The 19597-nt window shown below is 47.1% G+C and overlaps 1 protein-coding gene across 7 annotated transcripts in view; it reads left to right on the top strand.

Moving 5' to 3' along the window:
• Positions 1-7376, top strand: part of CEP112 (centrosomal protein 112) — a 447202-nt gene extending 439826 nt beyond the window's left edge. For 2 of the 7 annotated variants that reach the window (XM_068264052.1, XM_068264053.1), the window contains exons 25-27: positions 464-565; positions 1965-2029; positions 5568-5728. In XM_068264052.1, coding sequence (XP_068120153.1) covers positions 464-565; positions 1965-2029; positions 5568-5640 — 240 coding nt within the window. In that variant the 3' untranslated portion in view covers positions 5641-5728. Of the gene's footprint in view, positions 1-463; positions 566-1964; positions 2034-5567; positions 5783-7175 lie in introns of those variants that run through there. The other 5 variants (XM_068264055.1, XM_068264054.1, XM_068264058.1 and 2 more) reach the window with 5 other exon arrangements.
• Positions 7377-19597: the final 12221 nt, after the last annotated feature.

Below are 19597 nucleotides of genomic sequence, written 5' to 3'. Positions count from 1 at the left end.
TTGCTACTTATGTTCTATTTCTTAGCTGTACTACACATACAATTTATTATCTCATAAGTTTATTTTTGCTTCAGGTTTGCTTTTAAGGTGGCCACACGTGATACAATATTTTGTATTTCTTTTCCACTTGAGAAGTACAATACATTTCTGTGATTGATTTAAACATTTGAAAAACCTGCCCAATGGATCATACACAAGTGTTATATTTTTCCCCAATTATGAAAAAAGGAAAATAAAGGAAGTATTGCGTGGGTCTGTAAATCACGATCTTCACAATCTCCCCAACACCGTTCAGTCTTCTGATGGGAAAATCGATCAGCTTTGGAAAGAAAATAAAAAGCATTTGACTCTTCTGTACAACTGATTATTTTATATAGAATTGCTGTAATATTGGATGTTTGCATTGTATGGTGTGTGTGGCCCCCTTAAGAGTAATGCCAGTGTCATGTGATCTGTTGCACAGATTGCGCACGTGCGTGAAGAGTACGAGGCCCGGATCCGAGGACTCATGCCAGCCACCCTGAGAAATGAGCTGGAAGACACAATCAATTCACTGAAATCCCAGGTAACTGCCCCCAGCAGCCGGACACGTTCACACGCCCTTAAAGAGAACCTGTACTGAGTAAAAATATTGAAAATAAACACATGAGGTAACTTCAAATGAACATTACATTGTTACCTTGCCATCAGTTCCTCTCAGAAGCTCACCATTTTCTTCTGACAACAATCCCTTCCAGTTCTGACAACATTTTGTCAGATCTGAAATATATCAGTTGCTGTCAGTAAAATATCAGTTGCTGTCAGTTATAGCTGAGAGGAAAACTGATGTGCCAAGTAATGTCCATGTTTTCCTATGGCTCAAGTGGGCGATGTTACTGTTTAACTGTGTGCTGACCAGAAAGCTGTTATGGGTAATGGCCATTTTCAAAATGGAGGATGGAAAATTCCCTTGATCACAGTGAACAAACAGGACACGGGATAGGAGAAGGACACTGAGGAGTAGACTACATGGAAGGTAAGTATGACTTGTGAATGCTTATTTTGACTTTTAATTTTCAGTTCAGGTTTTCTTTAAGCTGTACCTACACTGCTTTCTGAGCGCTTTTCCGACCATCATCGCTTTGAGCATTTTTTAAAAAAATGCTACCATTGACTTGTATTAAATTGGGGTAAAATCGCTGTAATATTGCAGCAATGTTTGAAAAACTGCTATTGCGGCAATTTTACTGCAATAAGTCAATGAGAGCGTTTAAAAAAAAAAATGCTCAGAAAACGCTGATGGTCTGAAAAGCGCCCACAGTGTGTCCACAGCCTTATTGTTTCATTATGTTACAGATACAGACAGTTCTCTGCTTACAAACCACTCGAGTTGCAACATTTTTGAGATATAAACAAAGTATTCTTTACGTACAAAATATACAATACTGTTTTGTTGTTAAATGTTACAGTATTGTATAAACTGGTATAAGTAGTGTAAAACACTTTAAAATGCATTGAAAACAATCAGAAACATAGTTTGTACTTTATGTCCAAATCCAGAGTTGTCCAAAAGTTATTATTATTATTATTATTTAGTATTTATATGGCGCTGACATCTTCCGCAGCGCTGTACAGAGTATATTGTCTAGTCACTAACTGTCCCTCGGAGGAGCTCACAATCTAATCCCTACCATAGTCATATGTATGTATTGTCCGAAAAAACTCTAGCGACTGCTGTTTGTGAGAATCCCATGAGATCAGCATTTAAATGAATACTCAGACCAGCCTGTTTGGCATTGCCCTTTTTTCCATTATGCTGTTTGATGTAAATGTTAATTGAAGCTCCTGAAATGAATCTGTATGACTTTATGCATTGCCCTGCTGCCACGGGATAATACATAGAAAGGCAGGATTACTAATAAGCCGTGCAGTCTCTGTAACTTCTGTATCTGAGCTGTTCTGTCCTGTGACTTGTTTTCTGACAGGTCCATTTTCTGGAGAAAAGAGCACAGGTGCAGCAGGATGAACTGTCGTTTTATCACAGTAAGAGGTAAGGTGTGTCTGCTGGGGTTGCGGGAAGGGGGGGGGGGGTCTATAGTTTGGGGCATGAAAGTGTGTGGGAGGGAGCACCTGTCTTTCCCTGAATTGCTTAGTCAGGGCTTCTGGAGCCTCACAAGTCCGGGCCGTGTGTTGCTGTCGACAATCCAAGACCACAACACAGCTGGAGGTCGCAGTGACTCAGCACAGCCGTGGTGAGATCATCACTTACTTCAAAGCGACAGGAATCTTGCCTGTAACAGGTGGAAGCAGAGGATTGTGGGTACAGGCATCTGGCCAACATTCTTATCATCAGCTTTTCCCATAAAGGTCACCATCAAATCCATTTTTTTGGACTCCACAGCTGATCTGGTCACACCAGACAGCAGGCTTTAGGAGTGTTATTGTGTATGTCACAGCTCTATGTGCTGTAATAAAAGCGAATTACAGAACATCCTTCTTAGCATCAAATTATACACATTTTTAGACAAGTAGGCACTATTTTCTCTATAGCTGATTCAGAAAGTTCAGAAGCAGAATCGCAGCCTATTGAAATTGATTGGCTTCTTGCGATTTGCGGGGGGGGGGGTGCAATTAAGAAAGCCAAGTGCTGTGGCTAAATAAAGCAATGATAGCACTATGTAGTCGCATTACACATTTTCTACTATGTATATGGCATAGCCAGTAGATACAGTAGGAGAGAGAGCACTGCCCAGACTCAAGTATGATGGACAGGGGTGAGCCAGGGCAGTTTCTTGGCCGGGCATGAGCAAACTTGGCCCTCCAGCTGTTAAGGAACTACAAGTCCCACAATGCATTTGCCTTTATGAGTCATGACTGTGGCTGTAAGACTCCTGCAATGCGTTGTGGGACTTGTAGTTCCTTAACAGCTAGAGGGCCAAGTTTGCCCATGCCGGTTCTAGGCTAAATCACACCCAGGGTGAGGGTGTAAACATTAGTGCTGGTTGATTGAGACTGCTGGTTAGCTGAGTTCCAGGGAACTGGGACTCTACTGTAGATGGCAAAGCTAGGAGACACAACGGGAGGCAGAGCTCTGCCCATACCAAAGGATGATTGCTGGACATATGGGTTGAGCTGTACATTATATGTAGTTGTGTGTCATACAGCTACACATAATGATAACACATACAATACACAGCACACTTTATTAATGTATACATATACAATAGGGCACAGAACTAGTAGACACATATGCCTCTAGGCATGTGAAATGCTTATACTGATTGACTTGTAATGATATTACTGTGACATGAGGACTGTAGGGATGACAGTGTTTGTTGCCACACACAGGAAGATTTGGTCTGCTGCTGGTTGTAGTGATTTCAGCAGAGAGATAATCCCACACACTGAAGAGCTGCGTCAGTTGTCTGCTGTGCTCACCAGCTTCCATGGCCGGATTTACCATAAGGCACTGCTTTAGCCTATGACAGCCACTGGAGGGGACAGCCATGTCACACACACCTTAGATAGCAGTGATAGGCTGAAGGCGGTGCTCCGCCTACCAAGCGGAGATGCACACGCATCAGTACACGCGATCTTCTGCAAAACAAGCCCAAAGGACTTCACGCCAATCGGCGTCAGGCGGTCCTGGGATTGACGCCGCGTCCATGCCCATCGGCGTGACGCGGTCAGCAAGTGGTTAAACTATCAGGGCCCGCGCTGTTTAGTCGGTACAAAAATCATCCGACGCCTCAGTTTGTGAAACCACCGACTCTGACTCCAGGTACACAAAATGGCTCAGATTCCGACTCCTTAGTCTAATACTTACCAGGGCTGTGGATTTTGTACAAAAATCATCCAACTCATCAGGTTATGAAACCTCCAACTCCAGGCACCCAACATTACTTCGACTCCGACTCCACAGCCCTGGTCAGGGCTAATGTGTTTCTGCACTGTGAAAATACATGGAAATACACAGTGTGAAAGGGGCCTGAGGGTTGGCATGTGTATTGAAATGTGTTCCTCATTTGCCACACATGCCAGCCTCGCCCATGAATGGGTGACGTCTGTATTGAGATGTTCCCTTCAACTATAACTTGTGTAATTGTGCCAGTTTCTCCTCTTATGCTCCCATTATTAATAAAGTTTTGCAAAATTCAACAGATTTCTGCACTTCGTCCTCTCCTGGCAAATAGGATAACGTGACCAATCACTGATTGAGCTGCATGGTGGCAAAGTGGATAGCACTTTCTCTTTGCAGCACTGAGGTCCACGGTTTTTAAATCTGGGCCAGAACACTATCTGCATGGAGTTTGCATGTTCTCCCTGTGTTTGTGTTTCCCCTAGGTACTCCACTTACTTTCCATATCCCAAAAATATGGAAACTAAAAAGTGGAACTAAATTCACAACTTTCTCTCTGCTCTAAAAGATTGGCCACAGCATGATAACTTTTATGGAAAAAACAGTCTCAAATATTTTTTATGGAACTCCTCAAAGAAAAAAAGTTTTACTTGATTTCACTTGAAAGGGTTAAGCCTCAGTGTTTACTAGATGGAGAACTGCCTTGGCAGAGCTCCCCTACATTCTATTCACAGTTGCTGATAAGAACCAATTAAACACATTGATCTTCTTTAACAAGCACAAAACACAGATAAGTGAGTTTCTTCAGCAATTATATGTGGAATAAAGACTTTTCATTGTGTGCTGTGCAGACGTTCAGGTCCCCTCAATTGGCCTTGGACGGGGAATATGGAGATCAGAATATGTCTATGATAGGGGGTTAGATTGTAAGCTCCTTTGAGGGAACAACCATGATCATGCACTCTGTAAAGTGCTATGGAAAATGTCAGCAGTATATAAAAAGATAATAATAATAATTGTAAAATAATAATGTCTTTGTTTTTTAATATGTAGTTGTACTGCGCAGTGTAATGTTTACATTAAATGTAATGTTTACTATGGTAAAAACATCTTCTGGTGTTAGGCAATCTTTAGTATTCAACAGTATTCCTTTCCACTTCAGGGTGAATGTGTACTGGAGTGTATAAACAAAAGCCATATACTTTATATTCACAACACCCAACTGAAGGAATTTCAGTGCGCTTCGTGACCCTGGAATTTGGGCACCGCCATAGGCGTGCATAACTCATTAAAGAGACCCAGAGACAAACTACTTACCACTTTTATACATACCTGGGGCTTCCTCCAACCCCATCAGCCTGGATCGCTCCCACGCCGCCATCCTTTGCTGCCTCTGTCCGCCGGTACCGGGTTTCGTCTTTTCGGCCAGTCGATGCAAGCGCAGTGCGCTCCCTCCGTACTGCGCAGGCGCATGCGTACAGAGCCGGAGGGAGCCCCTGTGCATGCGGAAGACTGGTTGCGTCCGCTGGAAGTGACGGGACCCGGTACCAGCGATAGAGGCAGCGGAGGACGGCGGCGTGGGAGCAATCCAAGCTTATGGGGCTGGGGGAAGCCCCAGGTATGTATAACATCTTTTTTCATTTTTCAGAGATCGTTCGTCTCTTTAATTAACAGTGCCTGAGAAAAATGGTGGTGGTGGATAGTTGTAATGGAGCTCTACTTCCTCTAGCTCAGGCTTTCTCAACCAGGGTTCCTTGAATACTCTGCAGGGGTTCCCTGGCATTTTCCCCACCATGGGGTAAGTATGACAGAGCACACTAAAATAGGGAATACTGTAAAAATAAGCACTAAATCAGAATAATAATGAGCACATTAATAAAATACACTAGAATAAGGAGACAGTATAATGAGAGGCAGTGTAATAGGAGGTAGTGAAATAAACAGCCACACCTACTTTGAGAGTCTATGAATCCTGCAAAATAAACGCAGGGGTTCCTTGAGATCCAAAAATTATTTGCAGGGTTCCTCCAGGTTAAAAAGGTTGAGAAAGGCTGCACTAGAGGGATGGTGCCGGAGTACAATCCACTTGGCTGTTAGTGGTAATTATTAGGCCCGCAGGCAGAGTGTATGGTTTTGAGCAGCTTTATAGGTTATAGAGGGGAATCATAAAATATTGGTACAATTATTCTCCATTCTACTGTTGGGAATGAGGTATGGGAGAATACCTGTAAAATCACACGTACAAAGAAACCTGGGCTGTCTCTTAAAATAACTTCTGATAAGAACTGCAAACAGCAGGTTTATAGTTTCCTATGAGCAGAATGAAGTCTTTTAACTAGCCTGGCGGTATGGACAAGCTCAGCTCATCCATCACCGCCGGAGGCTGCCACTCAGGCCCTGCTGGGCCGATTTTCATCAAATAAAAAGGAGCACACGCAGCCGGCACTTTGCCTGCCGCGTGTACTACCTGATCGCCAGCGCGGCGATGCACCGCGTGCAGTGGCGAAAGAGGGTGTCCCCCCAGCTGCCCGAGCCCAGCGCAGCCGGACCAAACAGTTCCGGCCAGCGCTAAGGGCTGGATCGGAGGTGGCTGACGTCAGGACGTCGGCTGACATCCATGACGTCACTCTGCTCGTCGCCATGGCGACGAGGAAAGCAAAACAAGAAAGGCTGCTCATCGCGGCCTTTCTTGTTACTTCTGATCGCCGGAGGCGCGCCCTCTAGTGGGCTTTCATGCAGCCAACTTTCAGTTGGCTGCATGCAATAGTTTTTTTTTAATTAAAAAAAAAACGTCCGGTCGCCAGCCTGGCGATCTTAATAGAACGCCAGGCTGGTTAAGCTACATACACACGAGGCACAGATGTCTGCAGTTGCATGGAGACAAGCAACAGTTGAAAGTCTCCAGCAACGACAGTTGTATACAAGCGACGATTGTATACACGCGGCAACAACCTGTCTGCAACATAGCGGAAACTGCTGCTCAGCAACTTCTGTCGCAGGTTCAATGAACTGTCGGACTCACAAGATTCGCTAGAGACTAGCATACACACGACCGCACCGACTTGAGACTAGCGACGGTTCCTGCAACAGCTGTTGCCGGCGATTGGCCAAGTCAATCGCCTGGCGACAGCTCTGATTAGCAACAGTTGCTTGCGCGCGCCTCATACACATGGAGGTCCTGTCGCCGCAACATTTGCGCGCCATGTGTTTCCTACTTCCTGTAAACAATAAATCCCCCCCCCCTATAACCCTAACCCTAAATAGCCACACTAATACTCTACTTGACTATAGCCATCAGTGTGTTCTACCCGTTCTGATCATTTTTCACTTGACACAGCGTGACATCACCATTCCATGCCGATGGGGGACGATTATAAAAGGGCTGCATAGCAAATCATCAGCATTTCACATTCTCATGTTGTAAATTCCAGACTGTGATCGTCACACAAGAAAGACAACCATCGGCACATCAAAGTCCGACCGGCCAGACATTGGACATCATCCCCTCAATAAACTTGGAATCTCTCTGATTATGTTACATTCCTTGCATCTGACTCCTTATTTATGCCTTACCTACCCCATCTGTAGTGTACAGGGGGGTAATAAGCTACCTAAACAGACTCCATCTCCCTTATTTAACATGATTTTATATTATTATGCTTATATTTAATATGTTTACATTTAATATGTTGTTTTATATATTTGTATTCAGCACCTGACATAACATTAAATATTTATTTTGTTACAGTTGTATTTGTTATTTTCTCATGTCATAACACTCACCACCACCAATAGTTGCATGCTGTATAGAAAGATCACATGAGCACGCAGCTAATCCAGTTAAATTTCAGTCTCTGCACCTGATCTGCCTGCTTATTCAGGCTCTATAGCTAGTCATGGTCATGTCTTGGAGAACTCGCAAAAAAGCATGTGATCAATTTGGTCAGGTGATAAATATGTTATGCTGGGCATAGATGGGTCGATCCGGCGGCCGATTAGCCGCCGGATCGACTCCAGCCGCGTCCCCGCCGCTGGTCCTTATCAGCCGCTCGATTCCCTGCCATTGTCCGCCGGCGGGGATCGAGCGGGCGGGGGTCGAGCGGCATGATCAGGCCAGCTGAATATTATCAGCTGGCCGGATCAGCTGGTCGATACACGGTACAGAAACGTATCGTGTATCCCCAGCATAAGTCTCTGATTTGCTAGTCATGATCATGTGCTAAAGCAGGATGTGATCACAGCAAATCAGAGCTTTGCAAATCTATCAGCTGATCAATCAAGTCACATGCTTATCTATGTGTCCTAGACACAACCACCGCTATCTATGGCCAAAAGTATTAGGGACGGGAACAGCCAGACAGCCAGGCAACTGGTACTGTTTAAAGGGAACTAAATATGGCAGCCTCCATATCCCTCTCGGGTCAGTTGTGATTTAAAAAAGTAAAACAATTTTTAATGTTTGTTGATTGGTGGCTTCATTTTGGACAGCACAGTTAGAATAGGCCAATAAATGGCTTGCTTTAATGGTCTAGATTTAGCTGGTTTCTGATTGGTTAGTGCAGGCAGGGCTGGTTCTTTCATGCAGCGAGGTGAAGCACATGCTCAGGGAAGCAGTACTTATTGGTGCGGTGGGCGTGGCAAACTCAGAAGTGTGAAGCATTTAACCTTGCTGCATGGAAGAATCGGCCCTGGCCATGCTGTGCGCTACTTGCCGTTGTCAGAGCTGCATCACAGTTATTTGGCAGCTTTTCCCAGAAACCCAATCCCCCTTGGAACATTGCGCCATCCTTCCTGTCCAGACGACCAATCAGTGATCGGGGGGGGGGGGGGGGGGGGGCATTGACTGAGCACCTAAACTCCCTCTCAATCACAGCCAAGCTCAAAAAGCCGGCTAAACCCATTTCTGTGGCCGGGCTCTCGATACCCTGGAGACAGATCTGGCCCAAAGAGAAAGTCCAGTTCTGTCAACATGGCAGACATGTAGGTTGTAGGTAGATGCGTTTGTGATAAAAACGATCATTTGTAGGTGGATGCTTCTGTGACAAAAACGATCATTTGTAGGTGGATGCGTCCGTGGTAAAATGATCTGTGGAGCATAATGTGTTAAAATAAAGCAATCATTTATGGGTCAATTTGATAAAACCACCATTAAAGAGATTCTGTATTCTAAAATTCTTACAATAAAAAGCATACCATTCTATTCATTATGTTCTCCTGGGCCCCTCTGTGATGTTTCTGCCACTCTCTGCTGTGATCCTGGCTTGTAATTAACAGTTTTAGGCAGTGTTTACAAACAAAAGAAATGGCATGTGAGAGGCTGAGAGTAGCTCAGTGTGTGAGTCATATAGAGTGTGCAGGGGGCCTGGAGAGGGTGTGTTTAGCTTCTATCCAATCACAAGCAGTACAGCACATTCCAGCCTCAGCCCGACAGAGCCGACAGAGGAAAGAAGATTAGATCATATAACAGAGATAATACAGCCACTGTGCAACTAGGAAAGGCTGCAGTAAGACAGCACATTAGAACAGGTATAGGAACTTATAGGATAGAAGCAATAAGGCTCAAAATTTTGTTACAGAGTCTCTTTAATAAACATGATCGTTTGGGGGGCGACGTGTCTATGATTGACTAGAGGTTTATATGGGGGGGGGGGTCATTTCCGCTCTGCGTAGAGCAGTTACAGCGCCACTTTCCTGCCTGCGCAGTTTAATTCTGCTGTTAGCGCTCCTCCGGCGGGATTGAATAGTAAATGCTGACAATAGCGAGAGATGGTAGAAATGATGGGAGAATCGGGGCCATTCAGGCGATTGTGCCTATTACCGAGCGGCGAGTTGCGCGGCTACATCCAGGTAAGCGGCTGCGTTGTGCAGACTGCAGCAGAAAGAGCAGAAAACATCAATTATTGCCTTTTTGGGGGGGTGAGTTTGAGCCGACAAGGTCACCGGCGTTTGAAAAAGACGACTCTCTTCTGTACTTTGATATTCCCAGAAAAAGGTCACTCCTTTTAAATCTTGCCATTAGGGAAAGGCGCCTCTTTAGAGCCGCTTATCAAAGGAATTTTCTCCTTTTTTTTTTCATACAAAATTGCAAGTTGCAGAAAGTGAAATGAGTGGATCAGTGTTACGTCGGCTCGCCAAAACTTCCTTAAAATTAGACATGCTTTGTGCCGCTGTATCCTTTGATACTATCAACTAAAGACAGCCAGTTCGCTCGCTATTCAGCCCGCGCTAAAAAGGAACCTAATGAGATAACTTTATTCTCGCATTCACTATCGGTTTCAAAAAGCGCCTTTAGAAAGAAGAGTATTAAGGAGAAAAGACGGCTCCTTTCCATCTAGAACAATGCGGGAAGAAAAGACGCTCCGTCCTCTGAAGATCTGGAGGGCCCATCTTGATGGAAGATGAAGGATGGCTGCCTGTTTCTGATCATTGGCGTTCCGATGATCGCAGGATCGCTGAGTCCTGATTTTTACCACAATCCGATGGCTCGGCTCTCACTTTTTTTACAGGACTGTGCTGTGAAATTCATTACTGCTAGTTTCTAGGAATAGCATCAGTTTTACGGCAACAGGAAATGGTTGAGCTAGTGGCATGCCGGTGGTCTCCCAAGTTTTGTGTGCGCAGGAAAATGTCTTCCCCTCAGGAGGAGAATTTTATGAGGTTCAGCATACAGACCCCACTGCAGTAACTTTCTTGACAGCCCACTGTCTGCCCTCTCTTTGCTGTGACCATCTATTTTACTGACCCCCCACCCCATTGTGACCACATTTCTCATTAACTCCAATATGTGCCCTCTACCCCACTGCGATCACCTCGCTTACCATCACATTGTGTGCTCTCAGCCTCACTGCAATCACCTCTCTTACTATCCCACTGTGCGCTCCATACCCCACTGCAATCACCTCTCTTACCATCCCACTGTGCGCTCCATACCCCACTGCAATCACCTCTCTTACCATCCCACTGTGTGCTCTATACTCCACTGCGGTCACCTCTCTTCTCCACTGCGGTCACCTCTCTTACTATCACTGTGTGCTCTATACTCCACCGCAATCACCTCTCTTACCATCCCACTGTGTGCTCTATACTCCACTGCAATCACCTCTCTTACCATCCCACTGTGCGCTCTATACTCCACTGCAATCACCTCTCTTACCATCCCACTGTGCGCTCCATACCCCACTGCGATCACCTCTCTTACCATCCCACTGTGTGCTCTATACTCCACTGCGGTCACCTCTCTTACTATCCCACTGTGTGCTCTATACTCTACCGCAATCACCTCTCTTACCATCCCACTGTGTGCTCTATACTACACTGCAATCACCTCTCTTACCATCCCACTGTGCGCTCTATACTCCACTGCAATCACCTCTCTTACCATCCCACTGTGCGCTCCATACCCCACTGTGATCACCTCTTTTACCATCCCACTGTGCGCTCCATACCCCACTGCGATCACCTCTCTTACCATCCCACTGTGTGCTCTATACTCCACTGCAATCACCTCTCTTACCATCCCACTGTGCGCTCCATACTCCACTGCGGTCACCTCTCTTACCATCCCACTGTGTGCTCCATACTCCACTGCGGTCACCTCTCTTACTATCCCACTGTGTGCTCTATACTCCACTGCGGTCACCTCTCTTACTATCCCACTGTGTGCTCTATACTCCACTGCAATCACCTCTCTTACCATCCCACTGTGTGCTCTATACTCCACTGCGATCACCTCTCTCACCATCCCACTGTGCGCTCTATACTCCACTGCGATCACCTCTCTTACCATCCCACTGTGCGCTCTATACTCCACTGCGATCACCTATCTTACCATCCCACTGTGCGCTCCATACTTCACTGCGATCACCTCTCTTACCATCCCACTGTGTGCTCTATACTTCACTGCGATCACCTCTCTTACCATCCCACTGTGTGCTCTATACTCCACTGCGGTCACCTCTCTTACCTTCCCACAGTGTTCTCCATACCCCACTGCGATCACCTCTCTTACCATCCCACTGTGTGCTCTATACCCACTGCGATCACCTCTCTTACCATCCCACTGTGCACTCTATACTCCACTGCGGTCACCTCTCTTACCATCCCACTGTGTGCTCTATACTCCACTGCAATCACCTCTCTTACCATCCCACTGTGTGCTCTATACTCCACTGCAATCACCTCTCTTACCATCCCACTGTGTGCTCTATACTCCACTGCGATCACCTCTCTTACCATCCTACTGTGTGCTCTATACTCCACTGCGATCTCCTCTCTTACCATCCCACTGTGTGCTCTATACTCCACTGCAATCACCTCCCTTACCATCCCACTGTGTGCTCTATACTACACTGAAATCACCTCTCTTAAGGTGCATACACACATCAGACTATAGTCTTTGGAAAATGAAAGATCACAGACCAATCTTACCACCCTTCATGTAGTATGAGAGCCATACCTTCACAGTCTATTCTATGGAGCTGAACTCCCCATCAGAAAAAATCTTTGCAACATGCTGCACACAAAGATGCTATTCACATTCAACAGATCAGTATCTGCAAAAGATTTGTTCCTGCCAAAGATCAGTTCCTGCAAATTGCATTCATAGTCTATGAGATTTGCAGATCATCATAGACACCTTGTTTAACGGACATTCATCTGCAGATCAGATCCGCCAGGATGGATTTTCAGATCTGCAGATGATTGTCTGATCTGCAGATGAATGTCAGTTAAACAAGGTGTGTATGATGATCTGCAGATCTCATAGACTATGAATGCAATTTGCAGGAATGGATCTTTGGCAGGAACAGATCTTTTGCAGATACTGATCTTTTATGTCTGTACAGCATCTTGCAAAGATTTTTATCTGATGGGGAGTTCAGCTCCATAGAATAGACTGTGAAGGTATGGCTCTCATACTACATGAAGGGTGGTAAGATTGGTCTGTGATCTTTCATTTTCCAGAAGGCTATAGTCTGATGTGTGTATGCACCTTTTCCATCCCACTGTGTGCTCTATACTCCACTGCAATCACCTCTCTTACCATCTCACTGTGTGCCCTGTACTCCACTGCAATCACCTCTCTAACCATCCCACTGTGTGCTCTATACTCCACTGCAATCACCTATCTTACCATCCCACTGTGTGCTCTATACTCCACTGCAATCACCTCTCTTACCATCCCACTGTGCGCTCTATACTCCACTGCAATCACCTCTCTTACCATCCCACTGTGCGCTCTATACTTCACTGCGATCACCTCTCTTACCATCCCACTGTGCTCTATACTCCACTGCATTCACCTCTCGTACCATCCCACTGTGTGCTCTATACTCCACTGCGATCACCTTTCTTACCATCCCACTGTGCGCTCCATACCCCACTGCGATCACCTCTCTTACCATACCACTGTGTGCTCTATACTCCACTGCGGTCACCTCTCTTACCATCCCACTGTGTGCTCTCTATACTCCACTGCGATTACCTCTCTTACCATCCCACTGTGCGCTTTATACTCCACTGCAATCACCTCTCTTACCATCCCACTGTGCGCTTCATACTCCACTGCAATCACCTCTCTTACCATCCCACTGTGCGCTCTATACTCCACTGCGATCACCTCTCTTACCATCCCACTGTGTGCTCTCTATACTCCACTGCGATTACCTCTCTTACCATCCCACTGTGCGCTTTATACTCCACTGCAATCACCTCTCTTACCATCCCACTGTGCGCTTCATACTCCACTGCAATCACCTCTCTTACCATCCCACTGTGCGCTCTATACTCCACTGCGATCACCTCTCTTACCATCCCACTGTGTGCTCTATACTTCACTGCGATCACCTCTTACCATCCCACTGTGTGCTCTATACTTCTGCGATCACCTCTCTTACCATCCCACTGTGTGCTCTCTATACTCCACTGTGATCACCTCTCTTACCATCCCACTGTGCGCTCTATACTTCACTGCGATCACCTCTCTTACCATCCCACTGTGCTCTCTATACTCCACTGCAATCACCTCGCTTACCATCCCACTGTACGCTCTATACTCCACTGCGATCACCTATCTTACCATCCCACTGTGTGCTCTATACTCCACTGCAATCACCTCGCTTACCATCCCACTGTACGCTCTATACTCCACTGCAATCACCTCTCTTACCATCCCACTGTGTGCTCTATACTCCACTGCGGTCACCTCTCTTCTCCACTGCGGTCACCTCTCTTACTATCCCACTGTGTGCTCTATACTCCACCGCAATCACCTCTCTTACCATCCCACTGTGTGCTCTATACTCCACTGTAATCACCTCTCTTACCATCCCACTGTGCGCTCTACTTCACTGCGATCACCTCTCTTACCATCCCACTGTGCTCTATACTCCACTGCATTCACCTTTCTTACCATCCCACTGTGCTCTCTATACTCCACTGCGATTACCTCTCTTACCATCCCACTGTGCGCTTTATACTCCACTGCAATCACCTCTCTTACCATCCCACTGTGTGCTCTATACTCCACTGCGATCACCTCTCTTACCATCCCACTGTGCGCTCCATACCCCACTGCGATCACCTCTCTTACCATACCACTGTGTGCTCTATACTCCACTGCATTCACCTCTCTTACCATCCCACTGTGCTCTCTATACTCCACTGCGATTACCTCTCTTACCATCCCACTGTGCGCTTTATACTCCACTGCAATCACCTCTCTTACCATTCCACTGTGCGCTTCATACTCCACTGCAATCACCTCTCTTACCATCCCACTGTGCGCTCTATACTCCACTGCGATCACCTATCTTACCATCCCACTGTGCTCTCTATACTCCACTGCGATCACCTCTCTTACCATCCCACTGTGTGCTCTATACTTCACTGCGATCACCTCTTACCATCCCACTGTGTGCTCTATACTTCACTGCGATCACCTCTTACCATCCCACTGTGTGCTCTCTATACTCCACTGCGATCACCTCTCTTACCATCCCACTGTGCGCTCTATACTCCACTGCAATTACCTTCCTTACCATCCCACTGTGCACTCTATACTCCACTGCGATCACCGCTCTTACCATCTCACTGTGTGCTCTACACTCCTCTGCAATCACCTCTCTTACCATCCCACTGTGCTCTCTATACTCCACTGCGATCACCTATCTTACCATCCCACTGCGTGCTCTATACTCCACTGCAATCACCTATCTTACCATCCCACTGTGCGCTCTATACTTCACTGTAATAACCTCTGCTCTCCACCCCACTAAAATCTCCTCTCTTTCCATCACACTGTGTGCTCTTTCACTCACTGCAATCACCTCTCTTACCATCCCCACCGTATACTCTTAACTTCACTGTAATTACTTATATTACCATCCCATTGTGTGCTCTATACTCCACTGTGACCACCTCATACCATTCCAAAGCATGCTCTCTACCCCACTTTGATCAATTCACCTCTCCTACCATCCCAACTTGTGTGTCCTCCATCTGCACTACAATCACCTCTCCTACAATCCTGTGTGTCCTCAATCTGCACTGCAATTACCTCTCCTACCATCCCAACTGTGTGTCCTCAATCTACACTGCAATCACCTCTCCTACCATCCCAACTGTGTGTCCTCAATCTACACTGCAATCACCTCTCCTACCATCCCAACTTTGTGTCCTCAATCTGCACTGCAATTACCTCTCCTACCATCCCAACTTTGTGTCCTCAATCTGCACTGCAATTACCTCTCCTACCATACCAACTGTGTGTCCTCAATCTACACTGCAATCACCTCTCCTACCATACCAACTGTGTGTCCTCAATCTGCACTGCAATTACCTCTCCTACCATCCTGTGTGTCCTCAGTCTGCACTGCAATCACCTCTCCTACTATCCTGTGTGTCCTCATTCTGCACTGCAGTCACATCTCCTACCACCCCAGTTTTGTGTCCTCCATCTGCACTGCAGTCACCTCTCCTACCACCCCAGCTGTGTGTCCTCCCACCACTCATATGGCCATAGAGCCTGGAGCCCCATTACAGATTTGCTATGGGGCCCTTTGGCTTACAGTCAATGTATCTTCTTTGGAATAATGGCTTTCCTTATAAGCGGTTAATTTGCTTAGTATTTTTTTGCTTCTCAAGAAGCCGCCACTTGTGGTCACTGCAAGAAGAAGCAGCATTTTTCAGTAAACACCGGGAGCACCTCTGCCTAGCGTCAGGCCTGCGGCTGGTGGAGACGCGGTACAGTCACGTGACCAGCTGTGTTTTCACTCATGTCTCTCCTGTATGTCTTTGAACGGCTGACTTTAATTCCAGCGTCAATATTTACCTTCCTGTCACCTCGCCCAGCAAGGGCGCACGGCCAGCACTTTCATCTGTAGCCAAGATCTGACATCACCCATCCAGACACACGCCAGGTAGAGCAACACCTGGGAAATGGCTGCAGTCCTGCTTGCTGAGGCTGTTCAGCTTGCTTGGAATTCCATTGCCACAGGAACTGCTGAAAATCAGCCGCACAATATGCAATCCTGGCAACTGGACATTGACTTTATGCTGTTTTCTGTTTCATATGATTTTAGATGGCTATATAGTTCTTATTGAAGAATGGGAAACGACCAGTTCAGAAGTAATCCTAACATAGTTAACCATTAAGAATGACAGCATGCATTGAATTAGGCAATGATTTGCACCAAAGTTCTATGCAGTCGTTGGAGAACTCAGATAGGATAAATGACTTTGAAGGGTGGTGAATGATTGACAAGCATAAGGCAGCCAATAATAAACTGGGAGACACAAATTATGCCGTAGATCTTAGCGTAACTTTAGTATTAATGCCATTCGTGATAGCTTCACTGATCAGCCCTGACAGGTGAAGTCAGGGCCGTTTCTAGCCTTTTTTTTCACTCCAGGCAAGAAGTCCTGTGTCTCTCCCCCCCCCCCCCCTCCCCAAGCACACCCGCACACTAGAGAATATAAACCATGCGCTGTATAGGGTGGATGCATAATACAAGGAATCCCTGAGATACAAACAACCCGCCAATCCCCCTTCCTGCTCTCCCCCAGCTTAGTGTGTAAATGCAGAGTGTAGTGCAGAAGAAGCTGTGATCTCACCTCTCCACTGGAGTCCATGCTGTGCTTCTGCCTGTCTGCTCACCTCTCGCTCGCCACTCGCCCTAGTGCCCAGCATCTCCTACCACATGTAGCGTGATTACACACAACATGAGGAGAGCCAGCACTAGAGGGAGCAGAAAACAGACAGGATTGTCACACAGGCACAGCACTGGACTCCAGAGGGGAGGTGAGAGCACAGCTTCTGCTGCACTATACTCTGCCTTTATACAATGGCCTGGGGGAGCAAAGAGGGGGAAAGGAACAGATAGTGGGTCAAGGGGACAGAGGGAGGCACACACGGGGACAGAGGAATGCAAGCAAAGCTGGATCATCCACAAGGCAACTTAGACAGGTGCCTAATGCCTGTAGAGAGTCTAGGGGCCTAGTTTATGCTAGCTCCCACCAAATCTTGTCAAAAAACCTTGGTGCCCATCAAGGGTGGACCCAAGGTCGTTGCTTGCCTAGGGTACCTTTTCACCTTAATCCATCTCTGGACGCACCGGGGGACTGAAGGTGGCACAAGGAGCCGTAAGGAGGCACAAGGAGACATAAGGAGGCACAAGTATCCATGGGGGCGTGGCTCAGTTAGGGTCGTGGCTTAACAAGGGGTATTGCGGCCCCACGACCAATAGCACTCCAGACAGTGGCCTGGAATGCCTATGCCTAAAAACCCCCTGGGTGAAATGAATAAGAATCATTTCCTTAGAATGGTACCCAGGGCCGTTTCAAGGGGCCCTGGGGCAAACTACAGCATTGGGCCCCCGCACGCACCGCCAAACCAAAGCCGCCCCCCCCCCCCCCCCCGGCCATTACTGTTCTGCTCCCCGGGGCCCCGCTGAAAGGATATTAACAGCCACAATTACCTTTTAGTGTGCGGACGGGCAGCGGCTGCACTCTGAGACATGCCGTCTCCCTCCTTCTCTATGACCCGATTCGTCATGTGTAAACACGCCGGGTCATAGAGTGGGATGGAGAATGCGTGTCTCCGAGTGCAGCCGTTGCCCGTCCGCTCACCCGCCGGCACTAAAAGGTAATTGTGGCTGTTAATATCCATGCAGCAGGGGAGCAAAGACAATATAGCAAGGTCGGTGGTGCTGGGGACCCAGCATAGGTCGGGGCCCTGGGGCAAATGCCCCTTTTGCCTCTATGGTAGCGCCGGCCCTGATGGTACCTGTTAAAGGCATAGAAGTTTAAAACGACACCTGATGTGAGAGGTATGTGGAGGCTGCCATATTTATTTCCTTTTAAATAATACCAGTTGCCTGGCAGACCTGCTGATCTTTCTGGTATCAGTAGTGTCTGAATCACACACCCGAAACAAGCATGCAGTTAATCTTGTCAGATTCTTTTCAGAAATATTTGATCTGCTGCATGCTTGTTCAGGGTCTATGGCTAAAAGTATTATGCTGAATGCACACTTGTCTATCAGTTTCCTAGTGTTGATCAGCCCAGTGTTCCCCAACCCTGTCCTCAGGGCCCACCAACAGTGCATGACTTGTGGCAATCCACACAGGTAGTTAATCAGCTCTGCTGAGACACTAATTACCTCACCTGTGTATGTTTGTGGTTTCCTGAAAAACCTGCACTGTTGGTGGGACTGTGTTGGAGAGCTCTGGCCCATTGTTTAACTTCGGTTCTCAGTTTTCCTATGCAGAATACACACAGAAAAATAGACAAGTATGAATCAGTCCTTAGAGGCAGTGCATCAGCAGGACAGCCAGGCAGAGTGCATTGTTTAAAAGGAAATAAATATGTCAGCCTTCATATGTCTCTCACCTCGGATTCCCTTTAAAGGGAAGATCCGCGCTGGAAATATAAAACAAACTGCACTTACCTGGGGCTTCTTCCAGCTCCTGGCAGTCGATCTGTGCCCTCGTAGCAGCTCCTGCGTCTCCCGGTGTCCAGAGGTGAAGAAGCTGGCCTCGCCAGGTCGGCTTCCGGGTCGGATTCCAGTGCGCTCCGCGGCGCGGGTCACGCGATGTACGTGGCGTCATCGGGTCTCTACTGTGCAGACGCAGTAGTTCTGCCCCTGCACAATAGAGACCCGATGACGCCACGTACACCACGTGACCCGCGCCGCGGAGCGCACTGGAATCCGACCCGGAAGCCGACCTGGCGAGGTCGGCTTCTTCACCGCTGGACGCCGGGAGACGCAGGAGCTGCTACGAGGGCACAGATCGACTGCCAGGAGCTGGAAGAAGCCCCAGGTAAGTGCAGTTTGTTTTATATTTCCAGCGCGGATCTTCCCTTTAAGGCAGTAAGTGATGTCAGTTCTTGAAGGTGATGTGTGGGATGCAGGTACAAATGGGCAAGGGTCAGAGTGACTTTGACAAAGCCTAATTGGTGAAGTGTAGATGGGCACTCCCACAATGGGGGGGTTCAGTATACAGTACCTACCAAAAGTGGACTAGCAGTGAGCTCAGAGCGGGGTTAAAATCAGTGGTGTAAATAAGGAGCTTGGGGCCCCAAAAACGATTGATAAGGAGCAACAAAACCTACCAAGGACAGCTGCCGTGTCAGAGAGGTGTAATCAGAGTGAGAAGATAACTTAGGGATCACCACTATGTAATGCACATATAGAGGTATTTATTATCAGCATAGCACCAATAAAAGGCTAATAAGATGGATGCAGGAGGCCCCCTCTGGGCC

Source organism: Hyperolius riggenbachi, chromosome 12, assembly GCF_040937935.1.
Source record: "Hyperolius riggenbachi isolate aHypRig1 chromosome 12, aHypRig1.pri, whole genome shotgun sequence".
Taxonomy (NCBI): Eukaryota; Metazoa; Chordata; class Amphibia; order Anura; family Hyperoliidae; genus Hyperolius; species Hyperolius riggenbachi.
The sequence above is the reverse complement of the archived record's forward strand: the minus strand, read 5'-3'. Positions and strand labels throughout refer to the sequence as shown.